The 27,215-nt window shown below is 49.1% G+C and overlaps 1 protein-coding gene across 1 annotated transcript in view; it reads right to left on the reverse strand.

The window, feature by feature from the left end:
- The window catches only part of Ttc7a (tetratricopeptide repeat domain 7A), a 117,700-nt gene that overhangs the window by 65,312 nt on the left and 25,173 nt on the right, over nt 1-27,215 (reverse strand). Inside the window, exons 4-8 of the mRNA XM_004839401.3 lie at nt 25,073-25,203; nt 21,291-21,406; nt 9,212-9,290; nt 8,208-8,365; nt 7,634-7,697 (exon numbers count right to left, since the gene is read on the reverse strand). Of these exons, the coding sequence (XP_004839458.1) occupies nt 7,634-7,697; nt 8,208-8,365; nt 9,212-9,290; nt 21,291-21,406; nt 25,073-25,203 (548 nt within the window). The remainder of the gene's footprint in view (nt 1-7,633; nt 7,698-8,207; nt 8,366-9,211; nt 9,291-21,290; nt 21,407-25,072; nt 25,204-27,215) is intronic.

Raw genomic sequence — 27,215 nt, forward strand, 5'->3', positions numbered from 1 at the left:
CCTGGAAGGAAGCTCCCCTGCCTCCATCCCAGGCTTCCAGGGCAGTGAAGCTCAGCTGGTCCCAGCACCTGGAAGGAAGCTCCCTTGCCTCCATCCCAGGTTTCCAGGGCAGTGAAGCTCAGCCAGTCCCAGCACCCAGAAGGAAGCTCTCCCGCTGCCATCCCAAGCTCCTAGGGCAGAGAAGGTGAGCCACGTGGGCGCCAGAAGCAACCCCCACCCCGTGGAAATGAAAAGACACATAAACAAGCCTCAAAAACAGACTTCAGATCACCTACAGCAACCCCAAAGGGAAATGAGATGGAACACTCTGATACTCAACCACCTGGACTCTCTGAACTGGCAACAAAAGAGGATCTGGGAAAAATGAAATCAGAAACAATTACTCAGATAACAGCAAAGATTTTGCTCATGGTGCAAGACATGATTAATAAATCTAGAGAGGACACAGATAAAAAAGTAGAGGATCTGAGGAATATGATGGAATCCCAACACAGGAAACAAATGGAATCCATAAAATAGATACAAACAGATTTCCAGGAGATTAAAAACTCCATCGAAAGTCTGTGCAGCAGAATGAACCAATGTGAGGATAGAATTTCACATATAGAAGATAAGATTGCAATTAGTGAGGAGGAAAAGAAAAATTTCTTTAAAATTGTAAGGGAACATGAGAAATCAATCCAGTAGCTGCTAGATGATGCAAAGAAGAATAACATAAGACTGATTGAAGTCAATGAAGAAAGAGAAGAGAGTGCAGATGACATAAAAAAAAACTCTTCACAGAAGTGATGGCAGAAAACTTCCCAAGGAGGGGAAAAGAACTTGACATACAGATAAGGGAGGCATATAGGACTCCAGCTAGCCTTAATCAAAAAAAATCTACACATAGGCATATAATGGTTAGGATTCCAGAAATCCAACAGAAGAATAAAATTCTACAAGCAGTGAGGGAAAAGAAACAAATCACATACAAAGGAAAGCCCATCAGAATCACAGCAGACTTCTCAATGCAAATCCTCAAGGCAAGAAGAGCATGGAGTGATGTATTTCAAGCCCTAAAGGAAAACAGCCTCCAACCCACATTGACGTACCCTGCAAAACTATCTTTCAAAATTGATGGAGAAATAAGATACTTTGATGATAAAGAGCACCTCAGGAACTTCATGAATACCAAACTGGCACTCCAAAAAATTTTAGACAATACCCTAGGAAAAGACAATGAGGATCACAACCCCAGAAAACCCAGCAGAATGAATCCATTGGGCGTGACAAATTAAACGTAAAGGGGGAGAATCCAACAAAAAGAAAAGGTCATGACAAGGCTTTTAAAACTTTGACTTCATCTCCCTAATGAGTGTATAATTCAATCTTATTATTGTACTGATTAGTATTTTTCTGATTCTAGAATTGCACACCATTCCTTGTGCTATACTGGCTATTTATCATCTTATGTCTACATTTTAATTGGGTTGTCTATTAATGAGCTCTAAGAATTCTTTATATATTCTGGTCATAGGTTATATGCATTGTAAATATGGCCTGTTTAAGGACTTTTCATTTTAATGATGTCATTTAAAGTTCTAAATTTTGATGGAATCTCATTTATCAATTTTTTTTCTTTTATACATCATGTTTTTTGTATCCTAGGTAGTTCTTGCCTACCCTGAATTCATAAATATTTTCCCTTATAATTTCTTCTTAAAGTTTTATACTTTTAGGCTTTCTTATTTAGGTTCATAGATCCCTTCAAGTTATTTTCATGTATGGAAAAAAAGGGTTGAGGTTAATTTTTTATATACGGATACCAGGTGTTCTAGTGCTGTTTGCTGAAGACACGATCTCTTCCTCGGCTCTTGAATTGAGTTTATATTCTATAAAATCCTGATGTTGGATAGTCTTTCAAAACTCAGTGGACCATGTGTGTGTGGTTCTATTTCTAGATTCTCTGTTTTATTCAAATGATCTATATGTCTTTCCTTACACCAACACTGCCTTGATTACTGTAGCTTTAGAAGAAGTCTTAAAATTGGGTGCTAAATGTCTTCCAACACTGTTTTTGATTTTGTTTTTGGCTTTTCTGGGTCCTTTATACTCTTGCATGACTTTTAAGTTTCAATGTCCAGTTCTTCATTTACAGCAAGTGTGCACAGACCTGAATTTTTGTATGTGCCTTGTGTTTTCTGGTCCTGCTGGATTCAGGTACAGGTTCTGGGGGCTCCTAGAGATTTCTTGGTGTTTTCTCTGTAGATGATCGTTTCATCTACATGTAAAGATTTTGCTTCTGCCGTGCCAATCCTATCCTAGTTGTGTCATTTTATTGCCAGACTATTTTGGTTTGGACCTATGTTTCAGGGTCTAATGGACAGATGAAGAGTGGGCATATATGCCTTTGTTCCCCACTTTAGGGAGAAAGCATTGTATCGTCTCCATTCATAGAAGGAGTTTTTGTTGGAAGTATGGAGTACACGTCTGTAATCTGTTGAGAAGGTTCTGTTCTACTTCTAGTCTCCTGATAGCTTTTACCATGAACAGCTGTAGAATTTAGTCCAATACTCTTTCTCCAACTACTGACAGGATCATATGGCTTTCTCCTTTCCTCTGTTAAAATGATGACTAATGGGGGTGGACTTTCCAATGCTGAACCAACACTGCCATCCCTATAACAAAACCACTTTCTACATCCTGCCAGATCTGACTTCTAAGTTTGTTTTGTTAAACAAATTTCTATCTATGTTCATGCTTTTTTCTTCTATTATCTTTATCCAGTTTTAGGATTAGCACAATGTTGAGTTCCTAAAATGAGGGGAGAAGTGTTCCTTCTTTTTTCTGCTTTAAATGTTTGATATAATTTATCAGTTAAAATGTTTATGAGCCTGCTGTTGTCATACAGGTAGGTTTTCAAGCTAGGAATATACTTTCTTTAATAAGTGCTATTCAAATTTTATATTTCCTCCAGAGTTAGTTTGATTAATTTGTCTTCTAATTTACTTCTTAGAAGTTGTCAAATTTATTTCAAAAAAGATTTTTGTAATATGCTTTCTATATCCTTTTAAACTCTGTAAAATCTGTGGTAATGTCTCCTAGATCTTAATATTGTAATTTAAAAAAATGTATAACTGATATTGTGTAACAGGAAGAAAAGGTCTAAAAGAGCAGGGGAATTGGGAGGGGTAGGGGAAGGGAAAAAAGGGAAAGGAAAAAATATGAGAAGAGGAAAAAAATGGAAACAAATTCTTTGCAAATACAGAAGGGTGGATGGGGTGAAGGAGGGCAAGGGAAGGGGAAAAAAATAAGAACCAAGAGACTCATGTAATGGTACAAGATCCCAACGATGAATGTAACTGTATTGTATACCTAAAATGTACCAATAAAGTTAATGGGGAAAAAAAAATATCAAATCAAATCAACCAAAAAACTGAATGGTATCCTCAATCTCCCAACCAGATCAGAACCTAAATGTTTTGAAAATTACTGAGTCAGAATCAAGTATTTTTTGGGAGGAAAAAACATATGGAACCAAGTACCTTTGTGTTCATTTTCTTAATCTGCCCAAACTCCTGCAAGAGAGCCTTCTTAGCCCCATTTTACAGATGAGGAAAACCAAGGCTCAGGGAGGTAAGGAAGTTGACCTGGCCATACAAGTTGTGAATGACAAATATAAGATTCAAGTATTCAGATGCCCAGCACTGGGTATGGCACAGAGTTAGTTTGTTAACCTGCAGTATTCCAGCCCCTACAAATCCCAGCCCCCACCCACCTCCCTGCCTTTACTCCAGGCCTCTGCATCCTTCCCAAGAGCCCAGCACCAGGAGCAATTTCTTCCTCTGCTGAATGAAAATAAGGGGCCAAGGATTTAGTTTGCTTTAGCATATTGTTTAAGCTCTGGGGTGAGTATTTTGGAAATGACAAAGATTCCTATATCTCCTCATTCCCCAATTGTCAGAAAATCAGGCTGGCTTGATATATAGTGCTTTCAAAATCTAGAATTTGCATTTGAGGTTCTGCAGTTTGGGGTACTTCCTTCTGATCTGGAGATCAGGATTTCCTCCATGTCCCTGGGAACTAGGAGTATACTGGGGACAAAGGCTGTTCATCACGGTGTCTGCGGTGAGCATGAACCAGCATGGTATACTGCTGGGACAAGACTGTGTGAATGAATGGTGGGAGGGTGGATGGACAGATGAATGGATGAATTGAAGGTGGGTGGGGAGATGGATAAGTGGGTGGATGGATGGATACAGAGATGAATGAGTGGATGGACTAGTGGATGGATTAATGGATTTTAAAATGCTCTTTTAAGGGGCCAGGGATTTAGCTCAGTGGTTCTGCTGCCTGCCTCACAAGTGCAAGGTCCTGAGTTCAATCCCCGGTACTAAAAAAAGTAATAATAAAAATAAAATAAAATGCTCTTTTAGCCACAAAGACTCAAAACTAAGTCCAAAACATAAATCTTCAATCAGTTTCCATATCCTTTGCATTCCCATGGAGCCATGTGTAATTTTTATTTCTCTCTTAAAAGACAAGGGCTCCCTCATTCATTCTGATCACATACTGTGTAACAAAAACCATATCCAAGGCACTAGCCCCACACCCAGACCTCACACAGCTATTTCTGAGCTCCAAGACTTCTGGCTCTGCAGAAGTCATTTTTACTGCAGCACAAGGAATTCTGCAGGTATTAGGAGAATCCAAGCAGCGGCTGAGGCTACCAACTGCTGTTCGGGCTTCTCAAGCCTGTCGTCTATGGCCAAACCCAGAGAGTATCCAAGAGAGATGAGGAAATTCTCCTAGGGACATGATGGCCAGACAGAGGGTGTGTGGAGTGCTGGGGTTCAATGGACAGGTGAGAGTAGGAGCAGGGATGGGGGAACTGGCCCCGTGAAGCCCACATCCTAGTTCTTTGGCTGATCAAGAGTGACTGAAGGGATGGAGATGTAAAATAAAGACAAGAGGGAATCTGGCTTCTCTGGAATCTGAGAGTCGCAGAGGCCAAATTTAGACTGGAAGCCAAAAGGCTAAGTTAAAGCTAAGTCTATTACCAATGTCCCTCCCCAAATTCCTCTGGCTTCCGTATGTCTGGCAGGCTGTGGGTGGCAAAGAAGCAGCAAGCCAGCCAATGCCTGGGGGTGCCTACTCCTGGTAACTGTGTGGTACTATGCAGTCCTACTCTGATGCTGCAGGGATACCCCAGGACCCCAACCCCTAACCCAGGTGCCTGGGCAGGCTGGCCTGACACAACCCCTACAACAAAACGGGAAGAGCTACTTAGAGGGAAGGCACATATCCAAGAACATTCCCCTGGCTCCAAGGGTGGGCCACATTTCTGTAGTAGACTGTTCTCCACTTTGAGATTAGGGGCAACTGGAGGTACTGGGGATGAGGTGGGGGTGGGGATAACCTGTGGGAAAGGCATTTGAATTCTGGTCTCCTTCATCAAACAGAGGCCACAGAAAATGACTCGAGGAGACTGAGTGCAGCCTCCTTTCTCCTCTACTGAGGAGAAAAACAATAGCCATTTGGTCCATCTCTTTGGCCCTTTTATAGATAAGAAAATTGAGGATCAGAGCAGGTAGTGAGCCACAGGATCTTGGTATCTTGAAATCCAGGAACTTGGGCTCCATGTCCTGTGCTTTTAGAGGCCATGTAGGTAGATGGGTGTGGTTAGAATCATGACCAAAAGGCTTATCAGTACGTGACCTAGACCAAGACAGGTACTTGTCTTGGCCCTTACTTTTCTCATTTGTAAGATGGAAACATATTGAGCTGGGCATGGCGGTGCATGCCGTAATCCCAGTACTCCAGAGACTGAGGCAGGAGATTGCCAAGAGCTCAAGGCCAGCCTGAGCTATATAGCAAGACCCTGTCTCAAAAAAATAACAACAAAAAGATGGGAATAGATTGATATTAAATGAAACTATATGACCTGTAGTGGTTGTAGGCCATAAACAACTAAAAACTGGTAATTTCATATGGCTCAACATAATGCTTACCTATGAGAGGTAGTCAGTCACCTTGGTCCCCGGCAGAGAAGGGACCTCAGAAACAGTGCTGCTTCCACCAACTGCCATCTACCTGTGAATTACACTGTAGCCCACAGCACAGGAAGATGATGCCAATGTCATCACATGTCCAGGCAGCACTTCAACACCAAATACCCAAGGCCTGAAACAGGGAACACTTAGATCCAAAATGGACCAGTCTGGCTAGGGGTACAGTCTCTCCACCCATGGCCAAGCATTTTTTCTCCTGTCAATTGCCAGGAAACCTGTGGAGTCAGAGGTAATGTTTCCACCAAAGTTCCCTAAACAAGCCCTGACAACCACATATCCAAAGCCACCATCCCAGCTGTCCAAAGGAACACTCATTTCTGGTTGTTCGGGGACCTAGCTCATGGATTTTGGTTTCTTAACCTCCACTCCTCAGACACACTGATTTAGAAGATCTATCTCAACCTGGTGCCCCAGCTCACCACATCCTCGGGCCCCTCAGTAGGAGACTTGGACCCAGCCCTAGAGATGGATCTCTGTGCTTGGCTTCTCTGGTCTCTGCTACTCCCTTCTTGTACCTTCCTCAAAGGTGTCCAATCCATCCTTTATCCCTCTACTTCCTGGAGGACCCAGCCACGTTGTGCTCTCCTTAACAGGGCCTCCCAGGCACTCCAGCATGGGGACATGGCCTCCTGGCACTGTGACCATTCTGGGCATACGTGCACTCTCACATGTGCCTTTGCCTTCCTCTCCTGCCCATGGCATGGGAAGTGAGTCTTGTGACAAAGTCTTGACAGAACTTCAATGTGTGCTTTGTCTAGCATGCCTTATCCTCACCTCTGCTCTGTGCATTCATAGTGTGCATATGCATGGACACATGTACGGACAAACAATGCCCTGGATACTGGGACTGTTATTAATTAATCAGTGCCACCTCCCTCACTAGAATGTAGGCTCCATGAGGACAGCACTACCTCTGGCCTCTAGACCAGGGCCAGGCACAAGGCAGATAATCAATAATTGTTACATGAATGCATGAATTCCATCCACACTTACCTCTGTTGAGTTACTTTCATCTTTGTTTTGTTTTGAGACAAGGTCTCACTAGGTAGCCCAGGCTGGCCTTGAGCTCACAGTGATACTCATGTCTCAGCCTCCCAGGTGCTCAGCTTACAGGCGTGCACCACCACACTTGGCTGTCATCTCATAGGAGGAAACCAAGGGTCAAGAAGACTGAGTGAGTTGCTGCTGGTCCTTAGCTAATAAGATCAGAGGGGAACCTAAACCCTGGCCTCCTGCTTCTAAAGCGCATGCTCCTTCCACTTTCACCTGCTGCTCTCTCATGCCTGGCACAGCACCCAATACAGGTAGGCTGGATGCAGACATCCCTTGTGACAATCACCTTTTGCCATCCCAGAAGGGAGGACCATGCACTCAGTCCCTGCTCATTTGAAGGCAGAGCCCAGGCCTCCCAATGCAGCCTGTGCAGCCAAACCCAGGCCTGATGAGCCAGACTCACCCTCTGTACAGCCACAAAAAGCCAAGAAGTTCCAGCTCTGGGGGCCTCCCTAGAAGCAGAGTTTGCCCAGGACACAGAGGGCCTGTGCCTAAGCCCCAGCCCCACCCCACAGGTGCCCCAGGCTTACCATGGACTCACTGATGAGCAGTAGCAGGAGGGCCTCCTCGATGTTATCCTTTGGGCAATAGAGGCTGAAAGGGAAATGCAGCCAGGCTCCAGCCTACCTTGCAGCAACAGCACCTCTGGCCACTGCACAGCCCTTCTGCCCTGAGTCAGCACCAGCCTGGTAAGGTGACCCACTCCTGCATAATTCATGGGCACTGACATCACATGCAGCTCCTTAACGGGCCCTAGAATTATGATCTGAAAGGCCACAGGAGGCCCTGAGGAAGAAGTATCCCTTCCTGTCCGGAGCACTGTCTGATGCTGCAGGGTGAGGTACAGAGAGTGTGAAATAGGCTCTTAGGCTCTGCCAGCTGGCCACGGACCCCACCTGTGACTGTAGGCACAAACAAGAAAAGGAGAGCACCAAATAACGTGCTGGGCCTTTGGATGCCTTACTGGAGTCTCCCCCAGGCCCATAGGAGACCTTCCTTCCCTAGTCTCTGAGCGTCTGCCCAGCCCAGAGGGAATGCGGGCAGAGGCCAGAAGCCACACACAGCATGAGATTGATGTGGCCCAGCAGGGCAAGTGGAACTCACTTGTCCCCTTCATAGAGGTGAGGCTTGCGCAGGGCCCGCGTGACGAAGGCGCTGTCCTCCTTGCTCATGAACTCGGGCAGAGGGTGGGACAGGGGGCTCCAGTAGCATTCCTCACTCAGCGAGTGCAGCAGGACTCCCGCCAGGTGCTTGGCAGCCATCTGAAAGAGGGAGGAACTCAGCCCCGAGCACACCTAGATGGCCTTCACCCAGCCTCCCTTCAGTGTGCTGCCCCAGGAGGGTCCCTTGATGTCATTCTGGAGGGGTCCTTGCACTGCGGCACCCCACCCTGCCCTTGGGCTTAGGTGGCTCTACCTCCATCTCTTCTGCCTCTCCTCTCCTAGACAAGAGGTGCTGCCTTCCTTCTCCTGACCCCAGGGAGCCCCCACATCCCTGAGTGCCCTGCAGGCCCTTACAGAGGTGGAAAGCAATCAGGGCCATAGGCATAGGCAGCTTTCTTTACAAAATGCCTGGTGGAGATGCTGATAGCTGACTGGAAATTCTAGCATGAACAGCAGCCGTGGTTGTGATTTTGGATGAATTAAGGCCTATGAAGCCAGGTGTGAGTAAGGGCAAGAAAGCAGAGTAAGCAATATTGATTAGGATCATAAACAAATCTGAGATTGAACAATACCACCTTGCCAAGACAGTTTTGCTGTTAGAGAGATGGCAGAGATGGGGGGTTGGGGTGGGGCTGAGGAGCCAACTCAGGCCCTCATGCTTGCTAGACAAGCGCTGCATCACTGAGTCACACCCCTGGCCGGGTGGTAGATTTTAGTTCTGCTCTAAGGGTGTGTGTGCCCCACAGTGGGGTGGCAAGAAGGATGCCAAGGGTGCATCCTAGGCTTAGCAGGGAAGAATGCTGAGGTTGATTAACAAGGTCGGCCACAAGCAGGAAGGGTAGGCGCTGTGCCACCCCTGGCTCAGGAGCTGCCTGCTATGACTTCTGTTGTCTCCCACAGAAACTGGCTCCTGAATAAACCAGGCACAGCCAGCACCCACATTACCACTTTGAAATTCTGCGTCGCTTTGGTCTCCACAGTCCGCAGAACTTCACGGAGCTCCCTCATGGCCTTCACAATGTTTCTGGAAGGAGGGCAGCAGAGGTGGGGTGATTACTGGCTCAGCTCCCACAGACACCCTCAAGTCTGCAGAGCCTGTGTGCTGGAGACTTCTTTGTATGTCTTTAATCATTAGGAGAAAGGCCTGAGTGTTAACCCTAAGGCCCTGACATCAACAAGCAAAGAGGAAGGAGATCCTTCTCTCCAGAAACCCCCAGCAACTCAGGCTTCCAGCTCACCACCAGGAGAACACCAAGACTGATCCTGTAAACAGGTGCCACCCTGGCCTGAGGACCTTGGGCTGGACCGGGCTTCGACTTGAGTCAGCTTCAGTTCCGAGCTTCACTTGCTGCATCTAGCCCAAGCTGGAATCCATCTTCACTGCCAGCTGTCCCCTCCTCCCCAGGCCCCCGGACTGGCCCAGTGACCATGCCAGGCAGGCCAGCTCCCTCCCATCACCCTCTGCCCCTTGACAATTTTCAGGGTTGTTACCCCTGCACTGAATCCACTGTTCTTCACACACGCTTTCCTTACACATAAAACTAAGTTTTCTTGACACAATACGTATTTCCACCATGTGCAGGCAACTCTGATACTTCTTAGTTTACTTCTCCCTTACTCTGCTTTTGAAAAACACTGGCTGCAGCCCACAAAATCTATCTTGTAACCCACTAGTGAGTTGTGCCCTGCAGTTTGAAAAATGGCTCCCACTGCCCCTGGAGGTGTCTAGCTGACAGAGGCCAGTGCCTTTGGGGTCCCAGGACTGAGTGAATCTGGGGTAGACCTGCCCCTTACTTGCCCCCATCTCCACTTCCACCACTCAAGCAAGTGCTGAACCGAATGACCAGCTCCTGGAGTCAAGTGTTGGCATAGCCTTCTCCCCTGCCTTCAAAAGCCTGTCCCCCGTCATCCTTTGAAACCAGTTCCCACATCCCTTCCTCCAGGAAGCTCTTCAGACCCTCCAGGCCTGCTTCTTAATTCCTCTTCTGAAGCAACTACCACACCTCAGGGTCATTTTCCACTGCAGGTCTGATCTAGGCACACTGTGGCCTCCCAAGGGCAGGGTTCACATCCCATGTGCCCCATCACAGCTCCCGCTGAGGCGGAGAGTCCTGTTCATCTGCTCAGGGTGCTCCCTGGATGGCACCACATGAGGGCAAGCACAGCCTGCCAGGCCAGCACGTGGAAAAGAGGCAAGATCACAGGGTGACCAGCCAAAGCGGTACCGGGAGAGCTGCAGGAGAGTGCTCCGCAACACTCTCAGGTTCCTAGGGCTTGGGGGCCTGGGAGCAGCAGAAGGACTAGTTCACAGATCAAGTCTTTTGCCTTTAGGGAAGCTCTGGCTCAGACAGGAGAGCTAAAAATGTGCAAATGACCAATATTATAAAAGCAGACCCCTGTTTTCAGGGCTGAGAATGGAGACCAAGATCCTTAGGGTAGGGTCAGGGTCACAACCTTTTCTAGCCAGCCCAGTGCTGTGCAGCACCCACAGGACAGGCAGCCTCAGGCTCCAAGAGACAGTACAGGCCCAGGAACTAACGGCCATGTGGCCTGGGGGAGCAGGTTTGCCTGTTTCTTCCTCTGCAAAATGAGGACTCCAATTAGCTCGGTGTCGCCCAGACTTCAGTTGTCTGCATATACCGTTCAATTTTTATCACTAGTTGTGTAGGGATTACTAGTATTATTATTACTTACATAGTTTTTTATTTACATCTTCTTTCTATTTCAGTAAATTTCTCACTAGAAATCATGGGTTTGTTGTACTGATTATTTTTTTGCCAACAGATATTATATACAAAAGTATTTTAAAAAATGTTTGTGGCTGGACATAGCACAGGCTTGTAATCTCAGCTACTGAGGAGGCTGAGGCAGGAGAATTCCAAGTTTGAGGCCAGCATGGGCAATATAGCAAGAACTTATCTCAAAATAAAGACAAAGGGGGTGTGGATCCAGTGGGAGAGTTCTTGCCTAGCATGCACAAAGCCCTGGGTCCCATCCCCAATACCACCACCACCAAATAAATAAGTTGGCATGAGTGTCACTAGAGGTACGGAGCTCACACTCTGAGAAAATGATTTAGACCAGAAGTTCTTAAATTACAGTCCTTGAACTAGCAGCAGCAGAATCCCAGGAATTTGTTGGAAATACAGATCTGCTGAATCAGAAACTGAGGTGGAGCCCAGCAATCTGGGATTTACTGAGTCTCCAGGGGGTTCCAACGGACACTCAAGTTTAACAACCACTGGCTTAGATGATCCACGGTGTCCTTTAGTTCTTCTAATCTAAGAAGCCAGGTTTCACAAGGGACAATGGGACAGGGAAACCCCAGCTCTGCAGTCAAATCCTAAATCTATCTCTTCGGAACACAAAGTGGTCTGAGTCTAGGTCTCCAGCAGGTAGGGAGCCTCCTCAGTTTCTCACAGTTCTGTCGGGAGCATGATGGGGGCAGAGCACACTCCCACCCATGTGTGTGGCAGAGGCTTGCCAAATGGTATTCTCCTTCCTCCTTTGAGTTTGTATCTAAAGATCATATTCTTGATGATTTAATTGGTGTTATTTTGCAGGAAAGTTCAGGGGGTCCCCCACTTCATGTCCATCTGTCCCTACCAACCTTGGCTCCACAGGGACTTCAGAACAGGATTCCCTGGCAGATGGACCAAGAACCAAGCCAGAGACAGGGCTGGGGCCCCCACAAGCCAAAGGAGGCAGAGCCTGTAGCAGAGCGCCTCAGTCCCCCTGAAGTCCCTGCTGCAGAAAAGAACTCAAGAGCCAGAGCAGGCCACAAGCCAAGCCCCATCAGCTGAGGGGATAGCCCTGCACCAGCCATCACTAGGACAGAGAGAAGACATGGGCTGTGTGAGCTCCCAGAGCCGAGAAGAAACAGTTGGCCCTGGGAACTCAGGCTGCAGGAGCACTCCCTGGCACTGGGGAAAGAGCCACAGGAGGAGGTAGGCTGGCCCCTGGGGCCACACAGGCCCTGCAGCCCAGAGGAGGCTGGCAGCTCACAGGACCTTGGGTGATTTTCCACTCTGTGAGCCACCTGCCAGCCTCCTCCCTGGTAGCCAAGCCCAGGCTGCTGCCAGGAGGCTGGAGACAGAAGTGACTGTGGCCTCTCCTCACACTACCACAAGGACCGTCTCTCTCTGCCACTGCCGGGTGGACACAGCTTTCATCTGTACATCAGCATCACTCCTGCACCAGTAGACAGCCTCTCCACCCTTCCAGAAGGAATGCTGACTCCCAGGGCTTCAGCCACCCCTAGCACACACACAAGAGCCAGTGCTGCATTTTAACAATTCTGTGACCCAGAATTAGATGTCACTCTTTCCAAACCTATGAGGGATTTTTTCATCTAAATAAGCTCCCAGGAATTCTTTAGTGAAACAAATCATCACCCTCAGGCATGTTGTGAGTAAATCCCAATTTTTATTGAATGTCTTCAGAGAAAAAAATCCCTGAGAGGTTCCAGCAGCCAGGGTTGCAGGGGGGGTTTGGAATCTGAGCCGAAGCCACCTCCTTCTGCAGTGTTGACAATACCCCTGCCTCAGTTTACCCCGAGAACTGAGAAACCGGGTGGGTTTCTCGAGTGCCCCAGATGGCTACCAGGCTGAGCAGTGCCAGCCCAGGCCTAATGGTGCCTGTGCCAGGTGGAGCCTGGGCTTTTCTGAGCCGTTACTGGCTGCCTGGCGAGAGGCCAGCTTGAAAGATCTCTTTGTTCTCGTCTCTCCCACTGACCTTTCTGAGCCAAGCTGCCCGCTTTTAACAATATCCAAACAGGGCCTCAAACAAACCCTAGCCCAGAAACAGACTGTGTGGGGAGAAGCCAGGAAGCCGTCTATTCCAACTAAAGTAACGCTTGATTGGCTAGGGTGCGTGTGTGTGTGTGTGTGTGTGTGTGCACGCAGTGATGGTGGTCTCAGGGAGGCCTCTGGGTGGGACATGCGAGGGTGTGGGAAGCCCCTCAGGTCCCCTCGCCAGCACGAGGCCCTGGGTTCCATCCCTGGAACCACAAAAAATTAAAAGTCATCATCTAATAAACACTCTTTTTCTAATGGGGAAACTAAACCCCAGGAAGGTGCTCCCTTTTCTAGGCCATTACTTGCCCATGATCCAGGCAGCAAGGGCTCAGATTTTACTGCTTTTAACTCTGAGAAAAAAAATGCCTATCCTTCCGCCTGGCATGCTTATATTTTCATCTCCTGCCATCTGAATTTAGGATTCCCTGGATTCAATCTACTAAGTCTTTACAAAGTGGCTCCTGCAAACCAAGCACTGGGCCATCAGCCCTATTCGCAACAGGCAGTCGATAAATACTTGTGGAGTAAATTAAGAGACTGAAAGAGTGGATGAATGTCTCCCTCATGGCCTTGTGTGTAAAAAGCCTGCAGTTTGTTAAAACAGCCATGCTCCTGATTTTCTTGGAGTTTGCCAAAGCATCATGCACACAGTGGGTGCTTCATGAGTTTTATTTTAGGTGAGCTAGTTTGCTTTGAAACAGAGAACAAGAAACCAAATGGAATTGATCGCTGAATGGAACCTAAACAATACTGGTGCATAAGACCCTAACCAGAAGTCCCCATTTCAGGACTGGCACTGTGCATGAGGAGTTTCTGGTCAAAGACCCAGAAGAGCATGGCCAGCTGGCAGATTCCCAACAGCTGGGGGCTGAATAAGGAGACAAGGTCCGGTAGAGTTCAAATGATTATCAAGCTGTTCACGTCTGCTCATGTCTGCCACAGACCCAAACCACCTGTTTCTGAAACTCAAACGTTCCTCCTCTGCCCCAGCCTCAGAAAAGGTTGTGCATAGAGGATGGAGGATGCCCTGCAGTGGGCTCTCCCTTGCAGGTGAGGTGGGCAGGGGTGATTGGGAAAGGTCAAGAAGGTAGGCAAAGAAGAAATAAGGGGTACCATTAATAAAGAGGTGGAATGGGCCTTGAAGGTCTCCTCATGACCCAAAACACAGCACAGAACACAGGGAGGACTGTAATCACAGCTGGGTGACTCTGGCCCTTGTACTCCCCTGAGAACAATCTGTTCCTGCCCTTCCCCCACCCTGCGTACACCAGCAGCTGATGAGAATAAAATTACTGCTCAGAGCACACCTCTGGGTCACACCAAATGGCAGGCTGGGTTTCTAAGGTGTCCCGCACTTCCTCACTCATCACCTAGCAAGGTGAAGCAGGTGTGCACGTATCCGCATGTGTACACACACACAAACACACATGGCCCACAGACAAGGAGTGGCCTCCACAGGATTGCCCAGCCTGCCCGGCCCTGCAGAACTCCCTTAGAAAACACATTCACACCCTTCTCTGTGGTTTGGTGTGCCTACATGTTGCTTTAGTAATTTAAAAACAAATTTTTTAAGACATAAAACATACAGCCACTTGTTTGACACACATGGTTCAAGCTCACGGCAACCCTAAGCAACAAACCAAGTCTAGCTGGAAGGTAGAGAAAAAACCAACCCAGAGAGGGATAGCCCCTTGCCCACGACAGGTAAAGGAGCAGAGGTGGCTCCTTGTTTCTGGCAGATACCCCCCCCAGGCACTTGATTCTGGTGAGGTCAGAGCCACTGACAGGGACAACCAGCCTGCTGGCACTGTACTGCCTTCCTCCCCTCCCAGTGCTGGAGCTGCTCCATGCAGGGCGACAAGCTCCCTTTCTGAGCCTGCCTACAGCCAAGAGTCAAGTCCAGCAGCCTCTGTCCCATCCCCAACACCCTGAACATATCAGGAAGAGGCCCCCTTCCTGGTCGCTCAGAGGCTGCAGAACTGCCTGGGGCCAGGTTCCAACCAGAGTCCATGGCTGCCCTCTAGTGGCAGTGAGGAGAAGCGAGGGACCCCAGGCTTCGCAGCCCCTACCTACCCTTTGCAGGGGGGTCTCCCCGCTCCTGTCATTTTGGGACAATGCTTTTGGACCTAGCTCAATCAGGAACACTGCCATCAGCCACAGAGCAAGGGGCAGGAATCATCTGGGGAATTAACTGCTAGATCAATAGGGCAAGGCCCCCTGAAAAAGTTAATGCTCCTCAGATGTCCAGAATGAGTGAGCAGGCAGTGGACTCAGACTTAGACAGCATGAAGGAGGTGCAGGCTCCCTGGAGCTCAGAATAAGAGGGAAGCTATGTGGGGTCAAGCAAATGGCACCATTTATGTCAAATCCTCTGTGGGAGGGCTGGGAGAGACAAAGTTGGACTGCTTGTCCAGTCTACCCTACTTCCCTCTTCTCCCTCTAGCACCTTGAGCTAAAAGAGGGGTTCTTTTTAATTAATTTATTTTTTCAGTACTGGAGATAGAATCTATGGCCTTTACACTGACCAATATTCCAGTCCTTTTTAAAAATTTTGAGATAGGGTCTCACTAAGTTGTCCAAGCTGGGCTCAAACTTGGGATCCCCCTGCCTCAGCCTCCCAGAGTGCTGGGATCACAGGTGTGCACCATCATTCTCAGCTAAGGCAGTGGTTCTTAACTAGGGACTGTTTCCCCTTGCCCACAGGGCAGCTGTCAAAGTCTGGAGACATTTTTGGTTGCCACGCTTTTGGTGGGTGCTCCTGGCATCTACTGGGTGAAGGCCAGAGATGTTGCTAAAACCTACAATGGCTAGGACAGCCCCTACTGTGAAGTGTTATCAGGCTTAAAATACCCACAAGTGCTGAGGCTGAGAAACCCTGGGCTAAGGAGACTTATTTTTTACTAATAAGAACAACAAATGTATAAGAAAAATACTGAAACAAGTGATGCCCCTAGGCATTAGTCCAGTTGGGCTAGGACTGTGTAATGAGCAAGGCCTTGGGCCTTTGTGTGGACAGACCTGGGTTCGGTGCCTGGCTCTTGGGCTTTATCTCCTTTCTGCAGTAAAGTAAAGACTGCCTCAGTTCCTGCTTCATGGGATTAGAGAAAGGCATTAGCCTTCTGCCTGGCATGCAGTAAGTACTTGACAAACTTAAGCCACTATTATGAGGAAAAGTTCTAAGAAATTATTTATAGCCCAGCCAGGCACAGGGGCTGCAACCCTTGCTATAAACATCACTGTACCACTCTTGGGACTACCTATGAGCTGGATTGGGCTACAGGAAACAGACAGAGGGGCTTCGTAACTGCCATGTGGCCTGGAGACTGCTACTCACCCTCAGACTTTAAATGTTTGGGTTGTTTACTTGGAAAGAAATGATGATTAATTTCCACTCCTCTTTATGTCCTGTGGTTGGGGTGGGTGGGGTAAGCCAGTATCTTGGCTTTAAGAACTGAAATTTGTGCCTCAGGCGGAAGTAGGACAAAGGGAGGGGGTAGTTACAGGAAGAGAAATGCAACTGAAAGCACTCGGGCTTTCTGAGGTGATGGCTGGTTGATGCCTCCGCCCAGCACCGGCACCTGCGGTGTGCTGTGTGCTCACGTTCTACGTCATCTCCCTCTCCCACAGCCTGAGTGTACAGAATGCAGATGGGAGAGGCTGCCTGCAGGGAGAGGAGCCATCTTCTGAGAGTAGTGACTCAGGGTCACAGAGGGCAAAAGAAGGCCCTCAGCTGTGCACTAAAGATGTACTCATAGGCCCCAACCATACCAAGACCCTGTCCCTCCACACATCCTGCAGGCTGGCCAGGCTGCCCTTCCACACCCTGAACACTAGCAAGGGCTCAGGTTTTTAGGACTCTCAGATCTGCAGCTGGAACCCCACTGGGTGGGCGTGGGCCAGTGACTCAGCCCCTTCAAACCCCTGCCCACTGACCTCTTTCACAGAGAGCACTGTGCACCTGGCATGTGCTCCAGGCTGGCACCCAGGGCACTCTTCCTCCTTCCTACCTGTCTGCCCTTGATGCTCACCTTAATCTCACTACACCTGCAGAAAATGCTGTGTGGGGAAGAGGTGGAGGTGAGGTACCCTGGGCAGAAGGGGTTAGGAGCAGCACCTCCAAGGGCTCCTTCCTTCCTCTCCCAGCTCCTACTTTGCCACAAACAGAAGCACCATCTCAGAGGGAAGAGGGCCGGGCTAGAGGGCAGAGGAAGAACTCTCAGGAGGAGAGGCATAGCCTCCAACTGCCAGGCCCCATCCTGACTTCCTCTAACTGGTGAGGGCACCCAGTCCACTTCTCAACTTGTGTCTCACATCAGAAGTGGGGACGCAGCCCTGGCCAAGCATGAGGCGGCCCAGGGGAAATGACACTGGGCTGTGCAGACTGAGTGTGGAACAGGGTCTTAGCAGCTTTCTGCTGTGGGCAGTGGCTCCTGGTGGTTATGAGTGCCAGCTCTTAAAGCTTGACAACCCCTGCATGCAGAATCCTGGCTTTGCCCAGGACACATCATGTTTGTTGTCCATGCTCAGTTTCCCATCTGCAGAGATGGCTAACTCTGGCACCTACTTCAGAGGGCTTTGAGGAAGATGAACACATACAAGCAAAGTGCTTAACAAGTGCCTGGTGCAAATTTAGCACTTAATAAGGGGCACAAATTATTCAATGGGATATTCATTAAGTGTCAAATGGAGAAAGAACCTTGATATTAGAACTGTCCCCTCCCACAAACTCCACCCCATGGGGCTTCCATCTACAACCCACCCTGCCCTTTGTGCCTGTGAGACTCTTGGGAGGGACTTCTCAGCTCTGAGTGCAAAGGTCACAAATTTTCTTCTGTATAGGTCAAGACAGCAAACATTACAGGTTTTGCCATAAGGTATCAATTGCCACCACTCAACTCTGTGGTGAGACAATTATGTGAGGGCATGGGTGTGGCTGTGTCCTAATAAAAGTTTATTTACAAAAACAGACTGCAGCTCCTTTCCACACCTTCACAGGCAGAGAGCAGCATCAGCATCAGCATCAGCATCAGCATCGTCCTGAGTCCCAGATGCCCCCCTGGAGCTCCTAACTGGCAGAGGGAGGAGCTTCAGGCGGAAGCCCTGGGCACAGCAGGGAAGGGCAATGCACTGCCTCAGCAATAAAAACAGGAACCAGCTTGCTGGGCCACCATCTCCAAAGCTGATGTTCCCAACAGGATCAGGGCTTAGAAGCATCTGTGGAAGAGGCAGAGGCAGCTGGGCTCCTTGGCACCCAGAACATAGCCTTCCTAGGCAGCCTCCTCTGCAGTCACACAGCCAACTTTTGGATGAGCCTCCTCAGCTCCCTGGCCCCAGATGGACACCAACACTCCCTGGCCTGCACTTAGGAAACCACAGAAGAGAAACAAAAAGTATGAAGTTCATATCTGGCCCTGCAGCCTGTCCAGCCGTGGCCCGCATGAAAAATAAGTGATAACAATACTGGTTCTGATGTTCTGAGCAGGTGTGATGTACCAGGAACCTGGGTAGGTATTCTGATCTGATTGATCCCCACCAGTCTTCACCCCTACTTCACAGCTAGGGAATAAAGAGCTGCAGAAAGCTCAAAGGACTTGCCCAGGGCCCCATGGGCTCTGACAGCTGAGCTGGGACTCGCTCCTAGGGGGTGGCTCAGAGTTGCACATCCCACCCTCCTGCTCTGCCAGGTGGGAGGAGAGAGGGAGGTGGCCTGCTTCTGGGCCGGGATCCTGTCACCCTGTTCTTAACAGCACCCTTCCTGCCCCTCAACAGCACCAACAGAGAGGAAGGGGAAGACAGGCTTCCCCAAGGCCTGCACCCATCTGCTTGCAACAGCCATCTCAGCTACCTCTGCCTTCTGCAAGGGGCCTCACCATGGAATTCTGCAAATTCTGGGCAAGGGACTCCACTTTCTTCTCTTCCAGGCAGTTGAGGACTTAAGCTCAGAGGCTTCAGACACCCAGAAAGGAATGTAGCTCTGATGCGACAGGGCTCTGAGTTGGACAGCGATGTTCCCTGCATGGAAATGCCGAGCCCTGTGTTTCAGCCAGATCCTTCTCAGAGGCACGGAGCACCCAGACGCCCCCAAAGGAGGACTCTGTATCTAACAGAGTCTGGAAAAATCTCACAACCTCTGCCTTCCCCTGGAGATCTACTACCTTCCTCACCCAGGCTTCTATTCTACAGTCAGATATCTTCAATCTACTGTTTCAACAGCATGCATTATTCGGTCACCAACCCTCCCCTGTAGACTGCAGCTATGCTAGAACCCCTGGCCACCCCTGCCCGATCCTCATGCACCTCGAACCCAGAACCCAGCCCAAGCCTGACTCTCCTGGCCGCAGGCCCCAGGCTGTCATGTGCCTGGACCCACCTTGCCCTGAGCTGGCCTCAGGTGTAGGCTCGGCCACCTTCCCCTCCACCCCCACAGTGGGCAACTTTATGGTGAAGAGAGATGAGCAGCCAAGCAAGTCATGGAAGAAAAGGCAGGCTACAGGAAGTGTGTACTTCAGACACTAGTTTTGGTTTTAAAAAAGAAAAAAAAAAATACAACTACATATCTGTACAGAGAAAAGCATGAAAGACATACACCAAAATGTTAATAGTGAATACCCAGAGTAAGGGGTCTGAAAAGGGCGAGGTAGGGGATGAAGTTGGGGTGAACACCGGCGGCCACAGTTTAACCAGTCCTGCATAACAGAGCCTCTATAATGAACCCACAAAGGACAGCAAGTCCAGAGAGGGTACAGAGGCTCTGCCCCCCCCACATCCCTCCCACTGCTGATTCTGACCTTGTTTTACAACCCCGTCACCTAGTAAGCAAACTGCTGTCCTGGGTCTGTGTGCTGCTCTAACCACATTACCAACCCCAGGAGGAGCTGTGGGAACCTGATTGAGGCCAAGTCAGACAGAATCTGCAGGTGATGCGGGGACCTGCTACTTGTGGCTAGCAACTGAGGGGCAGTCTTGCGGGACCTGTGCCAGTGTTGGTCAGTGTCAGCACCCAACTGGACTATGTAATTCCTGGCTGGGTTTCTGGAGAACTGGTTGTGGGTAGGAAGAACACACATGCTTGGTCACAGAAGTGGTCTGTCTGCGTTAAGAGTATACTGCAGAAGAAAATAGCAAGTATGTTTCTTCTGACTAAACAGGTATCACGGGCAAGAATCATTATCTAAAAACAGGTAAATGAAGACTGGGCCGGTGAAATTTAACAAAATAAATCATACCAAACATGACTCATGGGCTTCGGGGGCCTCCGGGTATCAGTGATTGTCACCCTGGGACTCCCCACCCAGGAGGAGGAAATACCTGCTTGGCCCCCCCCACTGCCGTGCAGGGAGGCTGAGCGGTGAGCCTGGGCATGTGACAAGCCTCCCCTCCTGCGGGATGGGCTGCACTAAGCCCATGTGAGTCCCCCCTCTTGCTGGTGACATCGATGGAGGACTGTTGACCACAGAAAGGAAGTGCTGAGGGGGCCCTAAATCTCTGCTGCAGAGATGGGCAGGAACCCCACTCCGCCCGAATAAGGGTACTGCCAGCAGACAGGGCTGCCTTGGAGTCATGTGGCTCCTTACTGACTCTGTGGCTCCTCCTCCCATGAACCACCATTCCCCACCTGACCCCCAACACCAGCTACTCTGTCCTCTAGTCATGGGGGGCACTGTTTTACCCAGCAGCAAGCAACCCAGGCAGCACTCTGGACACCATGTTCTTGGGGCTCACGCAGGTGAGTCCTCCTAGGGTTCCCCAAAACGATGCACAGGAAGGCAATCTTCCCACTCCCTCATCCACAGCAGTACCCCAAAATGATGACAGCCCTTTATTTTTACCATCCTCCTCTCATAGCTCACCATCCCTTAAAAGCCAGTATGCGTGAGAACCAGCCTTCCCATCTGATTTTTTCCCTCCTGAACCTTCCCAGTCCTTGACAAGAGGGAGCACCACCAGCCCCACACCTGCCAGCCAGTTCCACACCCTCCTTACTCTCCACATCTCTGCCAGGCCCCAGCTCCCCTGCGCCCCATGAGGACAGCCACGGTGGGTAATGAGGGGTGGACTCAGTGGGGACACTCTCCTTCCCAGCACGTGCAGGCTTTACTGTCCCAGCAGCTTCCCAAAGCCTGGCCTCTGCATACCCCCACCGGACAAGATGTGACATAAGCTGGCCCACTGCATCCTCTCGGAGCCTGCGGAGACACACTGGCCCTGCTCTGCTGTCAGCCACCTACCCCTTCTTCAGGTTTTTCACGTAGGCGCTCTGGAGGGCGGCTTCTAGGAAGTAGGTGAGCTCGTAGTCAGCCTGATGGGAGCCCTTCAGGTGCCTGGAGGTGCTGTTGTTTGTGGTCTGAGAAGGGGAACAGAGAGGGAGGTGTTGTCTCAAGGTCTGGAGGGAGAGGCCTGGAGTGAGAGCCCAGCCAGAGGAGGTGGCCCCACTGTCACCCAGTGTATACAAAACTCAGCCCAACCCATTTTAATTTAAACTATATCTATACTTGGGAGACTGAGTCACAAGGATCACAAGTTCGAGCGCAGCCTGGGCCACTTAGTGACTTTAGCAAGACTGTCTCAAAACAAAAAAATTAAAAAGAACTAGGGATGTAGCTCAGCACGAAGGCCCTGGGCTCAATCCCCAGTGCCACAAAAAGTAAAAATAAAAAATAAAGCTTTCTGCCCCCAGCCAAATGTTGAAGCCCCTTGTCTAATGTGATTTATTCAGCAATCACAGAGCTTTAAATTCATTAGCTCATTCCATCTTTAGAGCAACCCTATCAGGTAGGAACTGTCACTCCCATTTCACAGGTGGGAACACCGAGGCAGTCAGCCCAGCTGTGGGAAGCAAAGCCAGGCAGTCAGCCTCCAGCATCTATACTGTGTGGATTTCCTGTCAGCTCCCAGACGGCATGGAGAGGTCACTTCACACTGGCCCTGCCCATCTGCTATGCAAAATATCATCTCCTTCAGGGCAGGGACTATGCCCCCTGAGTTCCAATGCTGTCCACACCTGCCAGATAGGAAAGAAGGAGAAAGGAAACTTCCAGAATAGCCCCACAGGCCTTACTGAAGGCTCACCACAACAGCTCTCCAAGGCTGATTTTTGCCTATCTTTTATTGAGGAGGAAACTAAGGCTGAGAACATGCTAAAGTCACACATGGTGAGGGCCTGGACCTCCAACTCAAGTCTGGCCAGCTACAGACTGCAGGCTTCTTCTACTTCCTGACTAATGCATCCCACACACAGGGAGCACCTGCCCTCTGCCAGGCCCTGCACCATCCCTGCCACACATGCTCGGAACTTGTCAGGAGCATCCCCAGAGCAGAGACTCTGGCTCCAGGAAAAGCTGGGGAGCAACCAGTCAATAACTGAGTGTCACTTAAACCTCAGTGCTGACAGGGCCACCCAGCCCCACTGACAGGCCTGCCTCAGGAGGCCTCTTCTCCTGCCTGATCTGGATGAAAAAAGTCAATGAGCCACTCAGCTTATCTGTCAGAAGTCGAGGTAGATTGAGAGAGGTTCTTAGCATCTCAGTATCTCCAGGACTGAGTCTCCGGAGAGCCACATGGTGTTTCTGAGAGGCCCAGAGTTTTACAGCCTGCCCTCCTTCAACTGGAGATACAGCTGTCTGGCCACCTGCCTGCCTACTGTCAGATGTGATTCTAGGCCTGGGCACCATTCCATCACATCACCTGAATTCCTTTTAAAAGTCTGAAGACCTGGCTTCCAGCTGTGTGGGAGACTTCATCTTTTTTTTTTTTTCAATCTGATTTTGTTTTTAATTAAGTATTATGGTCACATACAAATTGGTGCTGATGCTGTACCTTCCCCACTTTAATCCTTCTGAAGAGCTGACAAAAAGCACCACTGCCGATCACACAAAAAACAGTACTTTCAATCTTGTTTTTAAATAGCTATTTAAATACTATCCTGAATAACTTAGTCCAAAGAATTCAAAAATAAAATCTAATTTACTATTGTATCATGCTTTTAAAAGGATCTGAACTTACAGATCAACTATAAAAGGTGAGAAGTGTTAAATATTCTTTATTTAGTATTATACATACACCACAATAAAATGCCTCTCAGTAAGTAAAAGGCAGCAGTCTTTAGCTACAGGGAATTCTAATTAAATTGGCATAGTCAAGATAAAAAATATAGATGTTCCTTCCTGGTCTTCAACCACTGTCTTTAACAAGCTAATAAACAAATTGAAACAGGAGTCTTACTTGGTTGTGAGACAGTGAAGGATTTCCCTGGTATTTAAACATATTCACACAACTAGTTATACATATAAATCTAAACATAAAACCAACCTCCAGTGGGTTTTGAGATAACATTCTCCATCTTTGTGAAAATTTGAACATTACTAATCAAGTCCAACCAGATTTTTAGAAAGAGAAAACAGTGATAGTATTTACTGAACTGGAATTACTATCAAAACTTGAAGAAAAAAGATATCCATTTAACTACAAGCCAATTTTACTTAAATCAGGACTTCATCTTTTTCATGAAAATTTCTTTCAAATCACAAACAATTCAAATGTAAAGTGTCCCTAAAATACTGTTGTTTCAGAGGTCACTTAGAGGTCAGGCCTCGGAGCCACTCTGCCAGGCAACAGGACTCAATCCTGGATTTGAAATCACTTCTCCTTTCCTTGTGCAATCCAACCAAGCAGAGGGACTCCGTGGCAGTGGCTCTCAACTGGGGAGGGACATTTGGCAGTCTCCAGAGACACTTTGGGTTGTCACAGTGCGGGTGGCATCCTGTGGTAGAGGTCAGGGATGCTGTTAACACCCTGTGATCTGGGATGCAGCCCCCACAGCAAAGACGGCTCTGGACTCAATGTCAACAGTGCTGAGGTTGAGAAACCCTGGGCTCTAGGAAGTGACAGACCTACGGGGCCCGTCATCAAAGTGGGTGCTGGGCTGCCTTCCTGGCAGCTGCCACAAGGGAGGCTCCAATGTCTCCTAGACATGAAGTCCCTCAGCTCCTGACACCACTGTCTCCTTCAGGGGGCCAATCCTAACCTACGCTGCTAGAGACCCTGCCAGCTAACATCTACTAAGCACCAGCCCAGCCCCCTCTCCCAGTGTCAGAGCCATGCGCCCTGGTGTTCCTGCCGGTGTCACTTACTTATGAACTCCACCAAGTTATTCAGAGCCTCTCTAAGCTCAACTTTCCTCACCTGCAAAATGGGAACAGCAACAGCACCTACTTCATCAGCATGAGGCCTACGTTACAGAATGCAGGGTCAGTCCTTAGAGTAGTGCCCAACATGAGGCCAGTACTCAGGACATGTTAGCAGTCTCTGCTGAACGTAGCTGTCTGTCTTCCCCCCAGGAAGCCTGAGCCTGTTGGCAGACTGGGTACACCCTACAGTGAGCTGCCAGCAGGTGGAAGAGATGCCTGCAGACGGTCACCACAGGCCCCTATGGCGGGCGAGGTAGGATGGGGCCTGGGAGGCCTGTTGGCTGGCTCTCAGATCACCTCTGAAAGGCCTGGAGAATGTTCCCAGGCCCCTACCTCCCCTGGGGGTCTGGCAGGGTGCTTTGGAGGACATCCACTAAGAGGGAAGGATGTCTAACTGCTAGGAGCCTGAAGCTTGCCCTTCAGAGGACAGTGTGGTGCATACATGATTTGCCCTCTCTTAAATCACAGCTACTAAAGAGACATAACCCCACCCTGGGTTGCAGCAAGGAGTGAACGCATGAACACCTGCATACAGGGCTGGCACATCTGGTCTGATGAGCTGAGCTCATCATGGAGTTCCTGGCCTCTCATAGGTGACGTGAGCCCATTTATTTACAAAAACTATTTCCTGGTGGTAAACAGCTTTCTTCTAACTGAATCAGTGTGATAAAGTGAATTTTCCCCAACCCAGGAAGTTGAGTGTCTTGGGAGGACAGCAGGTTCCTTTTTCTAATTTGTACAAGGCGACCCAGGGACTCAGCGCAGGCAGCAAGTATAGGTGTTCAACACAGCAGCTCAGCTGTGGTGCTGCTCTCCCAGCTCACCTTCTCCAGCTCCTGCAGGAACACCTGAGCCAACCAGGAGGCCCTCTCAAAACAGGCTACCACTTCCTCCTCCCGCTCAGTCAGGCGGCAGCGGGAGGCAATGGAGTTGGGCAGGCGTTCCAGGGAAAGACCTGTGGGAGGAAGAGAGCACTTCAGACTGGCTCTGCCCAGGCCTCAACTCCAGTCCCTTGCTGGGCCCAGGCTGGACTCCTTCAAGCAACACAGGGACATTTGCTCTGGAGCAGCCAGCAGGAGGCAGAGGTGGAGATCTTCAGGGAGGAGGAAGCAGCTACAGCAGTAGAGGTATAGACAGTGGCAGCAGGGAGCAAGCAGCGGTGGGCCAAGAGCAGACACCAGCCCAGGTGGGGCACCCCACTGAACCAAGCCCCTCCTACTCCTGACTACCCTTTGCAGGCCAGCTGCCCCTCCTCAAAGTCACTGAAAGAAAATATGTACTCTGGGGTGCTCACCTTTTCTATGTGGTGCAGTGGCCATCTGTGACCAGCTCTCTTCTCCCTCCCTGGATGAATGCTCCACTCCATGCAGGCAAGTGAGAGCCTTTCTGGACAGCCACACCCCAGCCCTGCACCTACACTGCAGGTACCAAGCTGCACCCATGGAGGCAATGCTGCTACCTCCATTCAGGTCTTACCTATGTGTCCTACACACCTGCTGGTTTTGCCTCCCCACATCCACATCCCATCTCTCAGGAACAGCATGTTGGTTTTCCCTGGACCCTCCTGCAGTCTCAACCAATACAAGGGACATGGTGATTGGGTAAGGGTGAGCACATGGCCCATGAGGGCCAATAAAAACCAGTCCTGGAAGTGCTATTCTTTCCACAGCAGCTGTTAAGCTGGTACCAGAAACTGGCCTGAAAATGTTAGAGAAATCTGCCTAAAAATGAAGTCTACACAATGTAAATATAGAAAACACTGTACACTTAAGAATGGTTAAGATGATAAATGTTATGTCATGAGGTTTTTTAATTAAAATTTTAAAATTCATAAGATACCATTCCAAGTCCAAAACAAACAAAAAAATTAAACCTAAAAAAACCTAAATGAATCAATCTACCAAAGAAGGGAAAGAATTGTTAGACTTATTAGGAAATAGAAAAAGAATTAGATACACAGACTAAGGGTTAAACATGATAGAAAAGGGAAGATTCTGACACTAGAGACACTGAGCACCTAGATATTGCCTTTCCTGAAGCTCCACCCACTGACACTTTCCAGTGTATGAGCCAATAATCACACCCCACACACACGCACTTTCCTTTTCTTTTGCCACAGTCTGTTTGAATTGTCCTCCTTTGCTTATAGCTAACACAGGCATGACTAGAGAACACTGCCTGCAGGATTATCGCTCCCCAAGGACAGAACCCAAGTCCATCTTGTCTCTGCACCTCGTGCAGTACCTTCTGTGTGATCAGTGTTCAAGCTGACTTCCTGAAGGGATGTGTAAGGGCACCATCCTCAACTGTTTCTTGCCCTGTAAGGACCAACCCCCAGGAATGACTAAGTCACTAACACTTCGGATCTCTGCCCCTACCTCACTGTGGCACTGCCTCTAAGTGGATGACCACACTGGCCTCAACTCTGACCCATCCTGCACACTGCTTCCACAGGGATCTTTAAAAACTCACCAGGGGCCCTTACTGGCAGAGGGGAAGGTTCAAACTCCTGATGCTCCATGCCAGGCGCTCCGAGACCTACTCCCATCGCTCTTCACCCTGTTCCTGCCTTCACTGCCACATCCACACCCAACCTCCTGTTGCCCACTGCTGCATGGGGATGTCTTCCTGACTGCTCGAGTTGCTCTTCCTGCCAGGAATGCACTCCCTTCCCTGCCAATCCACTCAAATATCTAAATTATTGCTCACCTTCTGACCCTCTGGATGACACCTCCTCCATGAAACCCTCCCTAATTTGCCCTGGTATAGCTGACTGTTCCTTCCTTTGTGCCTGGCCTACACTTTCACATTCCTGTCTCACTATTTTTTACATTTACTTTGTTCACCCATTTTCCAACCAGACTGTTGGCTCCTTCAAAACATCAGCCTGATGGTGTTCGTCTTTCTCCCACCTAGCACACACACAGTAGGTACCAGACAAGCACTGGAGGGCTGGATGAAAAACAG

This window comes from Heterocephalus glaber, unplaced genomic scaffold, assembly GCF_053883595.1.
Source record: "Heterocephalus glaber isolate CG9 unplaced genomic scaffold, H.glaber_assembly_v1.0 deba00001457, whole genome shotgun sequence".
Lineage (NCBI taxonomy): Eukaryota > Metazoa > Chordata > Mammalia > Rodentia > Bathyergidae > Heterocephalus > Heterocephalus glaber.